Below are 17,509 nucleotides of genomic sequence, written 5' to 3'. Positions count from 1 at the left end.
CTGGGCATTGGTCATTCTGAGTCTTGAGATGGTGGGCCATATCCTGTCCATTGCTCAGGGAAGATGGGGTCCTGTGAGTAGGCAAATGGCCCCAGTTGTCAGGTCAAAGAGATCCTGGGACAATGTCTTAGTAGGAGAGAAATGCTAGGGACACAGTTTTCCTGGATCCTTTGCATGTCACTGTAAACTTCTCTCTGGGCCAGGAGCAAATCTACAAACTGGCCAAGAAGGGCCTGACTCCCCCCCAAATCGGCATGATCCTGAGTGACACCCGTGGTGTTGCACAGGTATGTTCTGTGACAGGCAATAAAATCTTGAGAATTCTTAAGTTCAAAGGACTTGCTCCTGATCTTCCTGAGGATCTCTACCATTTGATTAAGAAAGCTGTTGTTGTTCAAAAGCATCTTGAGAGGAAGAGAAAGGATGAAGATGCTAAATTCTGACTGATTCTGATGGAGAGCCGTATTCACCGCTTGGCTCGATATTATGGGACCAAATGAGTCCCCCCTCCCCTCAATTGGAAATATGAGTCATCCACAGCCTCTGCCCTGGTTGAATAAGTTTCACTATGTACTCAAACAATAAAACCATTGTCTAACTAGGAAAAAATAACTGGAAGCAAAAGGGGAAGGGGATTCTCGGAAATGTAGTCCTCAGGTCAAATGAAGGCCTCAGATCACCATTTAAGAACCATCCTTGAAATACAGTAAGTAGAAAAATTCATCAGCCCAGTAAACCTCCCATTATCTTTTCCCTGTTAGCTATGACTTGTGTGGGCTACTGTTTTGGTTATCTATTGCTGCACATCAAACCACCCTATGACCTGGTGGCCTGAACTTTTATTCTGTTTCACAGTGCTGGTGCTATAAATGGGCCAGGGCCCAGCTGGGCAGTTGCATTGCTAGCTTGCTTTCGGCTCTTTCAGGCAGTCGTGTTGAGGTTGAGATGGTGGCTGAGATTTTGGGGCTGGGTGTCTGACCCTCAAGGTTCCTCTATGTAGCCTTTCTCTCCATCAGGTCCCCAGATTGCTTACACAGATGCCCAGGAATCTGCAAGGCAGGAGTGGAAACTACCAGGCCTTCTTAATGTATGAGTCTTGGAACAACTTGTCCTCCACATTCTGTTGATCAAAGCAGTCGTGGGCCCAACCTTGATTCAAGAGGAGGAGATAGTAATGAACTTTATCTCCTAATGAGAGGAGCTTCATGTTTGTATAAAGGAGGGGTGAGGTTGTTTGGGGGTTGTCTTTGGAGGCTAGTTCCTACAGCTACTCATCTGTCTTAAGTGTTGGCTGCCTCCTCTAGGAGGATTACCCCTCTCTGTCAGGGATGTTCAGAAAATGAAATGGAACCAGGTATGTAAAAGGGCAACACAGAACCTTCATTTTTCCCTGCGCTTGGACCAGTGACAATAGCCTGGCGTTATCCGTAGAACACTTCTGAAGGTGGATAGAAGGATAAGGAAGAGAGACTCAGGTCTTCTCTTTCCCCTGTGTTTCCCCTCCCAGGTAGAGCTGAGCCCTCCCCAGCACATCAGACATGCTGACTGCCCTGACTCCAGACGTAGGATCCCTGTTCTCTGTGATCAGGCCCCTCCACAGAGCTGTGGACATGCCCGACGTCAGCCTTGCCCTCTGAATCAGCACCACGGACAGCACCATCGCGTTTTCGGAGGGATCCTGCGCAGAGAAAGCGCCCCCTATGGGTGGTGGCCCCACCTCTGCTGGGGCAGAGGTGATGTTGGTCACAGAGCACAAAACTTGGTACCTGGAGAAAGATTTCCAGCACAGTGGAAGACTGAGTGGGGTTGAGAACACAATACCTGAGAGTCCAGAAATTCTCAGGGTACAAAGATCACCTGTGGAATTCACATCCCTTGAGTTGTCTGAAACTCCCTACCATGTCTTCTTGTCCCTGAGAACTCACCTTACAGAACTCACCTTGCAGTCCAGAAGAGCAAGAGCCCCACGCATCTCCAGCCTGTGCCTCTCCCCTCCCAAGCATCTACCCTATGGCATTGGAATTGTCAGATAATCTGTCTCTCAACCAGATATTGCTCCCCTCAAAGAAAAGAGCTAGATCTCTCATACTCACCCCCTTACTGGAAAGCTGAAGACACAATGTAGATGGTTGCTGAATGAATGAAATTTCCTCTCTCACCCCATGGGAAGAGTTAATAATTCTTCCTTGTCAGATTAACAAAAGCTACCCATCTCCCAGCTCAATGAATCCTGGACTGACAAAGACTGATGAAGGGGGTCCCTGTGTAGACCGTGGTGCATAAGACAGGGCACCTGTATGATTTGGGCAATTCATTTGCCCACTCTGGACCTCAGTGTCTTCTGAAAGTCGGAGAAGTGGGGCTAGAAGGCCTCCCAGCTCTGATGGCCTGTGGGTTATGTTTCTCTTTTGCATGCAGCTAGATTCTCTGTAGCTTTCCTGTGTCTCTCCTTCTCATTCTGCCTTTTTTTTTTTTTTTTTGCAAACTGGGGACCACGGAAACAGACTCTGCATGGTCCAGCCCTTTTGACCCCAGAGATGCTCCAACTGACCCTGGTGGGAGAGAATGGGTTTTCCAGGACAGGGGGCCAGGGAGGGGGGATGGGGCTGCAGGGGGGACTGCAAATGCAGGACTTGTTGATAGTGTGGGAGTGCATATGCATTCTCAAATCCTGCCCCTTCCCTTATCAGTGACCCCAGCGCTTACTGTACCCTTCATTATGGGTAATGGTTCTGGGAAGGGATAATATGTGATGGGCAGATTCATGAAGTTAAATGGAAGAAAACATAGTGTAATTTTTTCTATGCATACAAAGTCTTAAGAAAAACAAGGCCATAGTATAAAAGGCAGCATACTTGGGTGATAAAACTATGAAGAAAAGCAAGGGAACAATTAGCATTAAAGTGACTCTCGGGGCTCCTTTGGGGGGGTGGGGTGTGCAATAGGGATGGGGACCCAGGGGGGAGGTCCAAGATGCCTGCAATGCTCTATTTCTATATTGTGATGAATCACTGAGTTGTTTTTCTGGGCATCCTTCTTTGTATCTTATATTTCCCCCCCAAAAAATGTGTCAAAAGAACCAACATCGGTAGAAGGGGGTGCCACCTACCAGGATTCCCAGAGCCTTCTCCCAACCCCCAGACACATAGTTAAAACTAACCTTCTGTGAATTCAAGGGCTCATCTCTTCTCTCACAAAATCCCTACCATCTTGAGGGTGAATGACACCTAGTTGGGGTTCCTCACTCTGTGTCCCCCGCACACCCGACTCCTGGGAGCAGACCCTGCATTGGCAAAACCCCAGAGGTCGCCAGACCCTGCATGCTCTGGAGCAATGAAGAGGAGCATGGCCCCGTGAGATACCAGCGGTGAAGAAATCACCCTGGTGCCAGACAGCCACAGCGAAGGGGGAAAGCCGACACTTCTATCCCTTTCAAAATCTGCCCCTTCTCTTCTGCACTTCTCCCCATACCAACCCCGCTTACCATAACAGCCCCAGGTTCCCTCTCCTTTGAGTTGGGTTCCCCTCAACATCCTTGGAGTCTTTGTTTGCACTGCCTGAGTGTCCCCTCTGCCCAAGCTTTCTGTAACGCAACCTCCAACCTGGGGGGACAGCAGCCCCTCACTCTGCCTCTGGCCCCCTGTCACAGGGAGCTCCAGGTGCTGGACACTTGCTGTCTCCCCACTGGACAGTGACTCTTGGGTCAATGGCCGGGGCTAGTGTGTGACCTCATGAGCAGGGAGGGGATGCCCACTGTGTGGATGCCAAGGGAGGGAGAACAGTCGGCCTCCTCACACTCCCAGCCCCGGCCTCCCCCATCCCTTGTATCCCTGTGACTTCCACAGACATGTACAGCCTGCGATTCAGGGGGTCTGGCCAGAAGGGACCCGTTTCCACTTTGCAGAAAACAACTCCAGAGGGAGGCTGTGTCAGCAGGGAGACGGGAGATGGGGCTCGAGCCCTGCACAGGAGGTGAATTTAGCTCCCTGAGGGCTCTCACCCTCTCTGGCCTCTAGGTCCAGGGTCCCCAGGAGTGGACATGTGGTGGCAGATGGCTGATTCCCAATGGCTGTCCTGGCCCTGACAGCATCTGGGTGTGAAGTTCCTCCTCTGAGGAGGGTCACTGTTCTGACATCACCTGCATTTTCCCGTCGGGGCTTCCTCTGAATCTTGCAACTTTTAGTTCCTGAGAGACCAACCCTGAGAAACAGACACCCTGGGGACCCTGGCACTGCCAAGCCCAGACATGCTCCTGCGGCTGTTGGCCCTGCTCTGGAGGAGGGAGGGGGCTGATGGCCAGAGGCGGCCCGAGAGGAAGGTCCAGGGGATTACAGGCTGCAAGTGTGCGGCTCAGTGGCCATGCAGGAGCGTCTATGTGTGCTCATGCCCTGCAGCTTCTTGCACCCCCAGGACCAAGGGTCTGACTTTACCTCAGCTCTCGGCTACTGGTTCCAGGAAGGGGCCAGTGCAGACCAGGATGCTCCAGTGGCCACAAACAACCCAGATCGAGAAGTGCAGGAGGAGACCCAGGGCCGATTCCACCTCCTCGGGGCCCCCGGGGCTACAACTGCTCCCTGGGCATCAGAAATGCACAGAGAAGGGACTCGGGGACATACTTCTTCAGGGTGGAGAGAGGGCCTTATGTGCAATATAGTTACCTACAGAACCAGCTCTCCGTGCGTGTGACGGGTAAGGAGCAGACTCCAGGTGAAGCCACAGGGGAAGGACAGGGGTCCCAGCGCAGGGCTGGGATGGAACTCCTCTCCTGGGAGGGACTGGGGGTAATCCATGTCAGGACTCAGAGGCAGGAGCTGAACCAAACCCTGAGGCTTCTCTCAGGGCCTCCCCTTGACCCTCCTCCTGATTCCCATGTCTCCCCATCTCCTCACAGCCCTGACCCACACACCTGACATCCTCAAGCCAGGGACCCTGGAGTCTGGCCGCCCCGGGAACCTGACCTGCTCTGTGCCCTGGGTCTGTGAGCGGGGCACGCCCCCCATCTTCTCCTGGACATCAGTGTCCCTCACTTCCTTGGGCCCCAGGACTCACCTCTCCTCGGTGCTCACCCTCACCCCACGGCACCAGGACCATGGCAGGCCCCTCACCTGTCAAGTGACCTTGCCTGGGGCCAAAGTGACAACAATGAGGACCATCCACCTCAATGTGTCCTGTGAGAGCCAGGCCAGGACCCCCTGGGTCCCTGATGGGGTCCTGAGGGCTGTGGGGTAGGGGTCAGGGCCTGGGACATTGAACGCTGGTCCCAAAATCCAGGCTGGGAGAGGGTCAGGGGGCCACCAGTTTCCACTCTTTCCCCGTTTATGCAGCTCCTGGGGACAGAAGGCCAATGTCCACCAGCCCTCCCCATTAACATGAATCCGCCATGTCTTTCTGTCCCAGACTCTCCGCAGAACTTGACAGCAACTGTCTCCCAAGGAAATGGCACAGGTAGAATGAGCTTCCTCCTGGGGTGTGCGGAGCAAGGGCAGGGCCGGTTCCCCACTGTGGGTGAACCCAAGGGTCATCCTCCTCCCCAGCCTCCATGGCTCTGTGAGCAGCAGTCCCCTTCAGCCGCCTCCTCCCCCACCTTCCGCACTCTCCCCCCTCCATTATCAGGAGAAGAGAACAGGGCAACATGCACCCGGCAGATCTGCCCCTTATCATGCATCTTCTGATGACTCCTCCTGGCCCATCTTTTATTCTCCCTAATAATTGCTTATTTATGTACTTCTGAACAGGTAATATATTCACATAGACAGACTTTCAAAATGCACAGCAGAATCTGTCCTCAGATACCCAGTCCTCTCCTGGAAAGTGACCCGTGTCTATGGACTGCTCTGAGCCTTAGTGTGTTTGCCTAGAGGATCTGAGGGTCCTCTGATATCAGTAGTACAGACTGCCCTCCATCTTCTCCTAGACTGTGGAGTTGATCCATCCCATGGATGGATTCTGATTCCATGCGTGTCTTCTCCTAATGGAAAATCACAGCATTCATTTTATTCTATTAGCCAAAAAGCTGCAATGAGTAATCTTGTGTCTCCTTTCCCAACTGTGCATATGTATGTCTGTGGGATAAACTCCTAAAAGCAAAATGTAGCTTTTATGTTCTTTCCAAGTTGAGGTATGTGGTCAGTTGTCCTGAATGGAGGGTGGACAAGTGTGCATTCCCACCAACAAGGGGAAAAAAGCATGCTTTTTCCTGCACTTCAACCTACTTCTGTTTGTCTGTCCCCTCATCCAGTCTGTTTTCAAGTCCTTCTGCTTTCTCTCCATCTTTTTGTCTCTCTGACCCTCTGTCTCTTTTTCTCCAGCACCCACAACCCTGGAGAATGGCTCATCTCTTCCAGTCCTGGAGGACCAGTCCCTGCTCCTGGTCTGTGTTGTCAATAGCAACCCCCCTGCCAGGCTGAGCTGGGCCCCGGGGGAGACTGACCCTGCGCTCCTCAAATCCCTTGTACCCTGGGGTGTTGGAGCTGCCTCAAGTACAGGAGAAAGGTGAAGGGGAGTTCACCTGCTGAGCTCAGAACCTGGTGGGCTCCCAGCATGTCTCCCTGAGGCTGTCCCTGCAGAATGAGTGCACCTGTGGGGGGGGGGGGCTGGAGGAGAACAACAGCACCACCCCCAGGACCCCCAGGAGCCTCCGAGCCTTACAGGGGAGCTCAGTTCTGGTCTGTGCTCCCCTGTGAGTCCAAGATATTCCTTGCCACCTATAGTATCACTGTCTTTTTTTCCTGCCAGATCAGGGCGGTAGGGTGGGGTGAAAGCAGGGAGGGGAAGCCAGGGGGAAGGATGTGGGTCTTGAAGGAGAGGGGCTGGGGACTGCACAGGTGTGTATGGGGACACAGATCCTTGATTTGTGGGGCAGGGAGGAGGGTGAGGCAAGTGAAGCGCTCACCATGAGCACAAAAATTTAAGGAGAAGCCAAAAAAACCTTAGTAATGAGAAGTAATACTGCAATGCAGTGTTTTTTAAAAATATAAATGAATGCAAAATAAATATTACCATGAATGAAATTCCTGCATTTTAAATAAAGACAGGCTGCAATCCAACCCCCCCCCATATGCCTCCCTCACTGGGCCCTAATCGCTTCCCCAAGACCCAGGTGCCCCTGTTTGCAGTCTGGCGGAGGGGCTGGAAAACAGGAATCAGGGTCCTGGAGGGAGTGGGAGAAGGTACCGAGTTCTTGGAGAGGAATGACCAATAATCCAATCTGTCTGTAGGAAAAGCATGGCCTTTTTCAGAGAGGATGCTGGAGGCAGCTGGGGGAGCAGGTGTTATGGCTCTGTTTTTCCTGTTTCTCTCCATCATCGTCATCACGTGAGCATTGACCCTGCGGTTGGAGGGACTGTCCTGGGGTGGAAAGGGCAGGCGGGCACAGAGTGGAGGGACCTGGATGGGTTAAGACCCTGAAGCAAGGGCAGGAAGGAAGTCGATGGCACCTGGGTGAGTCTGTTACAGAACTCTGGCCCCACTGTCCAGGATGGGGAAGGCTGCGTTCTCAACACTGGGGTCTCCAGAATGGGACCACTGCTCTCCTACTTCCATCACCCTTCCAGCCCCTTAAGAGAGAACAGAGGAGGGAGTTAGTCTGCCTACAGCACCCTGAGCTGGCCAAACTGAAAGGCTCTCTGGTCTCTTCTCTCAGAGTGAGGTCCTGCAGGAAGAAAGCCACAAGGCCAGCAGTTGGCATCAGGAATATGGTCATGGAAGGTGCAAATGTTGTCACAAGATCAGTGTCTCAGGTGAGTGACCTGGGCATCTTACTTTTGAGCATCCTTTCTGGACACCTCCCCCCAGGATGGCCCCCAGGATTGCTCCTCTCTGCATGGCCAAATTTGCTCTCCTTATCTCCTCCTCCTCCTTAAGGATTCCGCATCTTTGTGACAGCACAACCACCCCCTCCTCTTTCTTTCAGGCCAGGCATGGAGGAGTCACCTTCTCTCTGCCCTCCCTTTCTTCTCCTACAGCCCCCAATTCACCACGTCTTGTCTATTTTTCCTCTTAAGGAGAGCTAGCATCAGCCCCCCCCCCCATTTGACTCCCATCATTGCCAAAGCTTCAGAATCTTTTCCCTGGACCCCCTCACCTCCTTGCCTCTCACTTCCCTTGTCCTACACTAAGCAGTCATTTAAAAACCAACACTATCCAGTCCCTCTGCATTTGAACTGCTTGCCTCCATTGTCTAGACCGGAGGTTGGCAACTTTTTCTAATCTAGGGCCAGATAGGTATTTTTGGCTTTGCAGGCATTACAGTCTATTGTAAGCACTCAACTCTGCTGTTGTCGAGTAAAAGCAGCCATAGACCACGTGTAAATGAACGAGCACAGATGTGTTCCAATAAAACTTTTTTTACAGACACAGGCAGTGGGCCATATTTGATCCATGGGCTATGGTCTGTGGACCCCTCACCCAGAGTACAGAGTCCAAACTCTTTACCCTATAGCCCTGCATATTCCAACCTCTCAAGCACACCTATCTGTCCGGAGGGACTAGGATTAGGGTGGAGTGAGGGAGGAACTTGTCCCAGATGCAAAACTTAAGGTGGTGCTCAAAAATCTCAGTAATCCAGATGATGTTTTAATATACTATTTTAAAAATAAAAATTAAGGCAAAAAATCCATGATGAGGAAAGTACAAAAAACCTAAACAATGACAGGACCAGTAGACTAAGGTTAGTTAAAAATTATTTAAGATCATAACTGAGTCTACAGAAATTGTCAAACATGGCAGCATTCTCAAATAAAAATGAGAGAAGCAGAGAAGTTGATTTTAAAAAATGTCCTCTCTACGTTTGCTTCCAGTAAAACCGGAAAAGCAAAATTATGAAAAATTCTGGTTTGGGTATAAATAAAATCTTTAAACTGAAAGTAATGTTTTATTACACACGCTCTTTAAGTTTGCAATAATATTTCAATTATTTTAATGTTGTGAAAAAATAAACGTTAAAAATATACAAAAACATTTTTTAGGGGCACACGTGTTTTCTTCGGTCTCAATCTCCAAATGGTTCAGAAAGTCACTCTTACTTTCTACTCCATCCACTCCTCTGAACAAGGTTATTTGTGTCTCTGGGTCTTTGCATGGGCTTTTCCTTTCTCCTCAAATGCTTTTCCCTCCCATTTCCACGTCTTCATTCCTGTTCAGCCTTCATGCTCCAATGTAAATGTTGCACTTTTCATCCATTTATATTCAGAGTGTGACTGGAAGCCTTTGGAGGATTTTGAGCAAAGTACCGTGCATGCTTTCATTCATTAATTCGTTCAGGAAATGTTACTGAGCACCTGCCAAGTGACAGGCATTTCAGCTGCCAAAGATTCATCTATGAAAAAGATTTTTGGGGTTCTTGGGTGGCTCAGAGGGTTAAGCATCTGCCTTCGGTTCAGGTCACGATCCCAGGGTCCTGGGATCAAGCCTCACATTGGGCTCCCTGCTTCTCCCTTTCCCTCTGCCGTTCCCCCCACTTGTGCTCACTAGCTCTATCTGTCAAATAAATAAAATCCTAAAAACAAAAAAAGAAAAAAAATCACCTTGGGCTCAATAAGTTTTAGTCTAGACAGAGGGATACAACCAACCAATCAAACAAACAACCAAACAACAAATAAGTGGCTACAGTGTGAAGGATAGACATGTACTTTGGGGAAAATGCAGGGCACAGAGACTGGGAATGCTGGGGAGATGGCTCATATTTTTGTTGTTGTTGTTCTTTATGTATTGGGGTAAATTTACCACCTAGTCTTCTTTAAATGTACAGTTGTGCAACAGAGTTCCAGAACATTTTCATCTTGCAAAACAAATTCTATAAGTACCCATTGAACAACAACTACCCACTTCCCCTGCCACTCCAACCCCTGGCAACCACCATTCTATTTTCTGTTTCTGTAGGTTCAATGACTTTAGATACCTCACATAAGTGGAATCATGCAGTTCTTGTCTTTTTGTGACTGGCTTATTTCACTTAGCATTATGTCCTCTAAGTTTATCCATGTTGTAGCCTGTGACACGATGTCCTTCTTTCTAAAGATTTATTTATTTTTTATTTGAGAGAGAGAGCAAGAGAGCATGCAAGAGTGGGGAAGGACAGAAGGACAGAGGAAGAGGGAGAGAGAGAATCTTAAGCATACTCCCCACTGAGCATGGAGCCCAACACGAGGTTCAACCCCATGACCCTGAGATCATGACCTGAGCTGAAATCAAGAGTCAGACACTCAACCAACTGAGCTACCCAGGTGCCCCAGGATGTCCTTCTTTCTGAAGATTGAATAATATCCTGTTGTTTGTATACAACACATTTTCTTTATCCATTCATCTACTGATGGATATTAAGGTTACTTCCATCTCTAGCTATTGTAAATAATGCTGCAATGTACATGGGTATATAAATATCTTTTTGAGAGCCTGCTTTCAAGTTTTTTTGATAAATGCTCATAAGTGGAATTGCTGGATCATGGGAGTTTTCATTTTTATTTTTTTGAGAAACCACCATACTGTCTTCCCCAGTGGCTGCACCATTTTACTTTCCCACCAACAATACACAAGGGTTCATTTTTTCTACAGCCTCACCAACACTTGGTTTGTTTGGGTTTTTTTTTTTTGCCTTTTTAAAAAAGATTTTATTTATTTATTTGAGAGAGAGAGCACTAGTGGAAGAGGAGAAGCAGAGGGTGAGAGAGAGAGAAGCAGACTCCTGTTGAGTGCAGAGCCTGACACGGGGCTTGATCCCAGGATCCTGAGATCATGACCTGAGCCGAAGGCAGATGCTTAACTGACTGAGCCATCAGGTGCCCCTATTTCTTGCTTTTTATAGTGGACATCCTCATGGGTGTGAAATGATATCTCATTGTAGTTTTGATTTGCATTTCTCTAATGATTAGCAATGGAGAGTGTCTTGCATAGGCTTATTACCTATTTGTATATCTTCTTTGGAGAAATGTCTAATTCAAGGTTTTTTATGCACTTAAAAAACTGGGTTATTTGGGGTTTTTTGTTGTTGCTGTTGTTGAGTTGTAGAAGTTATTTTTTTTTTAAGATTTTATTTATTTATCTGACAGAGACACAGCAAGAGAGGGAACACAAGCAGGGGGAGTGGGAGAGGGAGAAGCAGGCCCCCTGCCAAGCAGGGAGCCTGTTACGGGGCTCGATCCCAGGACCCTGGGACCACGACCTGAGCCGAAGGCAGATGCTTAACCGTCGGAGCCACCCAGGTGCCCCGAGTTGTAGAAGTTCTTTATACATTCTGGATATTAACATCTTTTCAGATATATGATTTGCAAACATTCTCTGCCATTACATAGGTTGGTTTGTAGTTTTTGTTAGTGATGATTAAGCAAAGACATGAAGGAGCCTCAAGACTTCGCAATCTATTGTGACCAAAGAGCACTCTGGGCAGAAGAAATAGCAGGTACAAATGCTCAGAAACAGGATGCAGACCAGTGAGTGGAGGACCAGAGGAAGTCTGTGTAATTAGACAGAGGGAGGCAAGTGCCAACAGGCAGGAAATGAGTTTGGAGAAGTCAGGGTATGTGTAAATCATGTCTGCACACGTAGTCCACTGTGGGCATCTGGAGATATTTGAGCAGAAGAAGGACATGATCCAGCTTTCATTTTCACAGATCCCTCTGCCTGCTGTGTGTAAGAAGAGACTGTGTGTAGCATGGAAGTTAGAAAGGTGGCTGGAGGAACATTCCGGGCAGGAGATGATGGTGACCAGAACCAGGATGGCATGAGGGTGGGGCATGATTGCATTCCAGATGAAGTCTGAAGTTAAAACTAATGGGAATTGCTAATGGATTGAGGGTAGGATAGGAGTGACAGAAAGGGGTCCAGGATGACTCCTAGATTTTTGCACTGAGCAGCTAGAAGAATGGAGGCATCAATCATTGTGCTTGAGAAGATTGTAGGAGGAAGAGATCTGGGGGAGAAAAGGAGAAGTTCAGTTTGAATATGTTTGGTGTGCGTTTTGGACACAAAAGAAAACAGCGATTTTAACTACACCATCAGATCAAAGTCCACGGTTCAAGAAAGGGAATGGACTGGTGGGTAAGACTTTGGGAACCACTAGCCTATAGATGACATGAAGCCAATAGAGTGAATAAGGTCACAAAGTGAAGTTGAAGAAGCAGAGTCTGGGGCCCCTCTCATACTTAGGGGTCAGGAAATGGAGAGCAACTAGCAAAGTGGCTGCCAGGGCAGTTGATGAATATCTTGTGTTTAAGAAAAGAAAGGCTTTTATTTAGGGAAGACATGCAACAGGGTTACCTGCTGTTGCAAAGTCCAGAAAGGCAGGGAATGAAAAGGAACCATTTAGATTTCACTAAGCAGAGGTCTCTATAACTACAGTGTCAGGAAGTGGTTGTGTGTGTGTGTGTGTGTGAATCTTACGTTGAATAATCAAGAGAGAACAGGAGGAGCAAAAACATGAACTGTTTTGTTAAAGTGTTCTCTTTTTGAGGGGGCAGCAGAAACAGATGGCCCCACCCCCCCAGCTGCTCTGCAGTAATGAGCTCCTACACATTTAGTGGCATCCAACAGCATAATTTTATCATCTTACAGCTCCAGAGATGCCAAGTCCAAAATGGGTTTCACTGGGTTAAAGTCAAGGTATTGGTGGCAGGGCTGAATTCCGTGTGGACGCTCCAGGGGAGAATGCATTTCTTGCCTTTTCCAGCTTCTGGAGGCAGCTGGATGGCCTTGGTCTCTATCTTCAAGGCCAGAAGCATCTTCAAATCCCTCTCTGCCTCCTTTCATTTTTAAAGAGAAAAACCCCCGTGATTACATTGACCACACCCAAATAATCCAGGGCAATCTCCCCATCTCAATATCCTTAATTTAATTCCATCCCCAAAGTCCCTTTTGCCATATAAGGTAACATATTCATAGGTCCCTGGGGATTAGGGCATGGGCACTTTTGAGGGGCTGTTTTTCTGCCTGTATCACAGGGACATAATTTCTTTGACTGACTGTCCTTCCACGAAACTGCGAGCTTCCTAAGGACAGGTGCTGTACCCGAATCAAGGCTTTGTAATTCTCTCTCCCTCACCCAGTTCCCGTCCATTATATAATAATTCACAATTAGATATTTATTTGTTTAACTCACTCCTTGCCTCCTCCCTGGGTTAAAAAGTAAGCTGCGAGGGGGAAAAAAAAGAGTAAGTTGCCAGAGATCAGGGGCTACATCTGTTGTAGCCATTATAGCACATGCAGTGTCTAGCTCAGGGCCTCATGCACAGAGGGCCTCAGTAGGACACCAGGCTTTGGGGTCAGAAAGAACTTGGACTGGACCCTGGTTTCACCAGGGATTTTGAGCATGCTACTTCCTTGGTTCACCCTCCATTTTCATAGTGATAAAACGAGGACAATAATAATATCTTCCTTATGGGGTTGTTTTGGGAAGTTAATGAGATTCACAAGCGCCAAATAAAGTGCTACATATTAAATATTTGAGGACAGTATGAATGGAGGAGATTCAACAAAAATGTGTGCGGGATGAATGGATGAATGAATTCATGGGCTTGCCTCCCAGGTACCTCTGCCTCCCCACCGATCTGCTCTGACTCCCTTTTCTCTCCCTCCACTCCAGGGTCCCCTGATTGAATCCTGGGCCGGCAGCCTTCCCCCAGATGCAGCTGCCCCCTCCTCAGGGGAGGAAGAAGAGCTCCATTATGCACCCCTCAGCTTTCATGGGACAGAGCCTTGGGGCTGGCAGGAACAGGTGGCTACTGGTATCGAGTGCTTGGAGATCAAGATTCACAAGTAAGAGCGTGCTGAGACCCAGCCCTGGATTGAGGGATCTTGGCCCCGGAGGGGCAAAGAAAAGGCCAGAGGCTGATTCCTGTAGAATTAAAAGGCCTGCAGGTGATGAGCTGTAAGTACAGTGGAAAGAACATAGGCTTTGGAAACAGAGAGTTTCAAGTGCAAAGTCACACGCCCCCCCTTTACTAAGTAAGCGACAGACCAGTCCCTACCTTCCCATGCCTCAGTTTCTTGCTCTGTGAAACAGGGATGAGAAGCCCTAACTGCAAGTTTGTGGTGAGAATTATAGTAGGAAAATCCTGTCAGAGCTCTTGGCACAAAGCATATGCTGACCACATGCTGGATCCCTGTGCTTTGAGCAGAAAAGTCTCCCTGACTCAGGAGGGTTCCAGCAGCAGCCCTCACTCTGGCCTGCTGACATGCCTCCTCCTGGAACGCGCTTCCACCAGGCCTTCCTCTGCCTCTGTTCTTGAAAGCCAAGCTCAGGAGGTAGACTTCTGGGTTCAGAAGGGAATCAAACAGTGGGACATGATCTCTGCCTATAGAGACAATCTCCCTATAGAGACAAACCAAACATCTGAGGAAGTTTCCCAAACGTGTAAGTACATACATATGGATACACACATAAATTGGCAAGTTGGTTCCAAAGTTTACATAGGAATGTGAGGGACCTAGAACAGCAAAAACAGTCTGATAAAAGAGCCCAGTTGGAGAAATAAGACTTTACTATAAAGCTAGAGTAATGAAGACACTGTGGTAAGGGACAGAATAGAGTCCATAAATAGAGTGTGTATATATAGTTAATTGAACAGGTCCAAGTCTATTCAATTGGGAAAGGAGGGACTTTTTATTTTTATTTTTTTAAAAGATTTTTAAATGTATTCATTTGAGACACAGAGATACAGAGAGAGAGAGAGAGAGAGAACATGAGCAGGGTCGAGAAGCAGAAGGAGGGGGAGAAGCGGGCTCCCTGCTTAGCAGGGAGCCCGATGTGGGGCTCGATCCCAGGACCCCAGGATCATGACCTGAACCGAAGGCAGACACTTAACCATCTGAGCCACCCAGGCATCCCAAGGAGGGACTTTTTAACACATGGCAGTAGAACAAGTGGGTCAAGGTTTGGAAACAATGAACCTTGACCCCTTTCTCATGTCACATGCAAAAAAATTAGTCTGAGAGGAATCATAAACATAAAAGTGAAAACTATAAAGGTTTTATAATTGTGCTGCCCAGTGTGGTAGCTACTAGCCACGCATGACATTTAAGGCATGCTACACTAGGGACACCTGGGTGGCTCAGTCATTTAGAGCAACCGACTCTTGGTTTCGGCTAGGATTGTGATCTCAGGGTCCTGGGATAGAGCCCTGCGTCTGGCTCGCTCAGTAGGGAGTCTGCTTGTCCCTCTCCCTCTGCTCCTTCCCCGCTGCTTGCGCTCTCGCTCTCTCTCTCTCAAATAGATAAGTTCTTTTTTTTTTTTAAATATGTGCTACATTTACTGTGCAAAAAAGAAGAGATAAAAGATCTCATTAATAATTTTTAATATTGATTACCTGCTGGAATGATAATATTTTAGATATATTGGGTTAAATACACTATTATTCAAAGTAATTTCACCAGTTTCTTTTCACTTTTTTTATTATAGCTACTAGATTTTTGAAATTACATATTTGGCTTGCACTATTTTTCTATCAGACAGAACTGCTCTAGAAGAAAATTTAGGAGAATATCTATGGGTATGCAAAGATTTCTCATAGGACATCCACAACAGTAAGCAGTGTATATATATTTTTCATTAAAAAGTTCTGTTCATCAAAAAACACGATTAAGAAAATGAAAAGGCAACCCATAAACTAGAAGAAATATATATATATTATATGTATATAATATATATATCCCTGAAAAGGGGCTTGAACTTAGAATATATAAAGAATTATTATCAGTTAATAACACAATAACCTAATTTTTAAAATGGGAAAAAAGACTCAATCATATATTTCACAAAAGAAGAGATCCAAATGGCCAGTAGGTACATGAAAGGGGGTCAACACCACTGGACATCAAGGAAATGAAAATTCATCACAATGAGATGCCTTAGCACATCTGTTAGAAAGGCTAAAATCAAAAAGCCTGAGCACACCAAATGTTGAGAGGGTGTGGAGGAATTGGAACACTTGAATATTTCTGGTGGGATGTAAATAGTACAATTGTGTGTTCTGTACAACAGTGTGGTGGTTTTTTATACAGTTAAACATAATATACCCACTCTATGACCCAGAAATTCCACCCCTAATTTTTACTCAAGAAGAATGAATGTAAAGGTCCACACAAACATTTGCATATATTTATAGCAGCATTATTCATAATAACCAAAGGTAGAAACAACTCAAATGCCCATCAACAACAACAATAACAACAACAACAACAAAATGTCCATCAACAAGTGAGTGGATAACCAAAGTATTATAGCCAAACAACAGAATACTATTCATCAAAATAAAAGAATGAACAGTTGGCACATGTAAGAACACGAATGAATTTCAAAAACATGTTGAGTGAAAGAAGCCAGATACAAAAGAATATACTCTATAATTCCACTTAGGTGAAGTTCAAGAACAGATGAAACTAATCTATTGGGACAGAAATTCACAAAAGCAGCTGCCTCTGTTTGGGGGTGTGTGGCTGCAGAATAACTTTAAATGGTGCACAAGGAAACTTTCTGGGGTGCAGAAAACATCCTATATCTTGATTGGGATAGTAGTTATATGAGTGTATGTATTTATCAAACCTCACTGAATTATACATGTAAGATTTGTGCATTTTACTGTATGTAAACCTACCTTCGACAAAAAAATAATAAAAAATTTTAACAATAATGAAAAGGCTTTGGGTAAAATTCAGCAGCCATATCTACTTAAGACTCTAAGGTGGGGAGATACAGGTTTAAATATAGAAATAGTATAATGTCCACCTCTGTCGATGGGTATATGCAGTGGTTAACTCAGGATGTGCTTGGCTTTCTGTCATTCAAATGAGGTGGCTTGGAAATATCTGTGAACCTGCATTTTGACACATAGATATATAGTGGTTAAATAAGTGAGCACAGAGACCACGCAAAAAGTCAAATTCGTGGGCAGAGCATATAGAAATGGCACCGAGATGCATAAGCACGCACACACCTATTTTCAATCTGCCTGGACACGTTGAAGATGATTCAGAAGACAGCACTGGTCAGCCCCCGGCTCAGACTTAGCTGGGGGACGTGGGGCAGGAGGTGCTAAAAACCCTAGCTGGTTCTTCCTGCTGGTGGTGTTTTAACTTCATTGGGTTTTAGTCGAGCAGAAGAGCACAGTGAAGCCTGCTGGGCCCATAACTTTTTTTTTCCTGATTATAAAAACAGTTCACACATTTTGTGAGGGGGAAAAAAAACCACTTTAGAACATACAGTAAAGTGCAAAAAAGGAAATTAAGAGATAAGACTGTTAATAGTTGACATTTTCCATATTTTCATACATGCTGTACATATTATATCAGCTAGTTAATCTCCCCTCTTCATAACGATGGTCCTACCAGGAGCAGCTTTATATTATGCGTTTCTAACCATGAGTCGTAAGCATTTCCTGCATCAGTGAGCACCTTTCTCCAGCGTGGTTTCTAACCATCACAGACTAGCTCAGCCTGTGCTGTGTCCATTTAAGCCATTCCTGGTTGTTGGGCACTTATAGGTTGTTCTGTTTCCCCGTCGCTGGCAATGGTCATCTTTGCA

General features: G+C 46.8%; 1 protein-coding gene across 1 annotated transcript; it reads left to right on the top strand.

The window, feature by feature from the left end:
- The first annotated feature begins 254 nt into the window (after positions 1 to 254).
- LOC112806928 (sialic acid-binding Ig-like lectin 13) lies at positions 255 to 6,683 on the top strand. The gene is given in 8 exon segments (XM_073886551.1): positions 255 to 287; positions 1,508 to 1,562; positions 4,301 to 4,546; positions 4,549 to 4,689; positions 4,892 to 5,170; positions 5,398 to 5,445; positions 6,309 to 6,415; positions 6,417 to 6,683. Coding segments are annotated over 8 exon segments (1,176 nt in total).
- Positions 6,684 to 17,509: the final 10,826 nt, after the last annotated feature.

The sequence above is a fragment of the Callorhinus ursinus genome, unplaced genomic scaffold (assembly GCF_003265705.2).
Source record: "Callorhinus ursinus isolate GAN/ISIS: 27379988/994484 unplaced genomic scaffold, GSC_fseal_2.0 scaffold71, whole genome shotgun sequence".
Classification (NCBI taxonomy): Eukaryota; Metazoa; Chordata; class Mammalia; order Carnivora; family Otariidae; genus Callorhinus; species Callorhinus ursinus.
The sequence above is the reverse complement of the archived record's forward strand: the minus strand, read 5'-3'. Positions and strand labels throughout refer to the sequence as shown.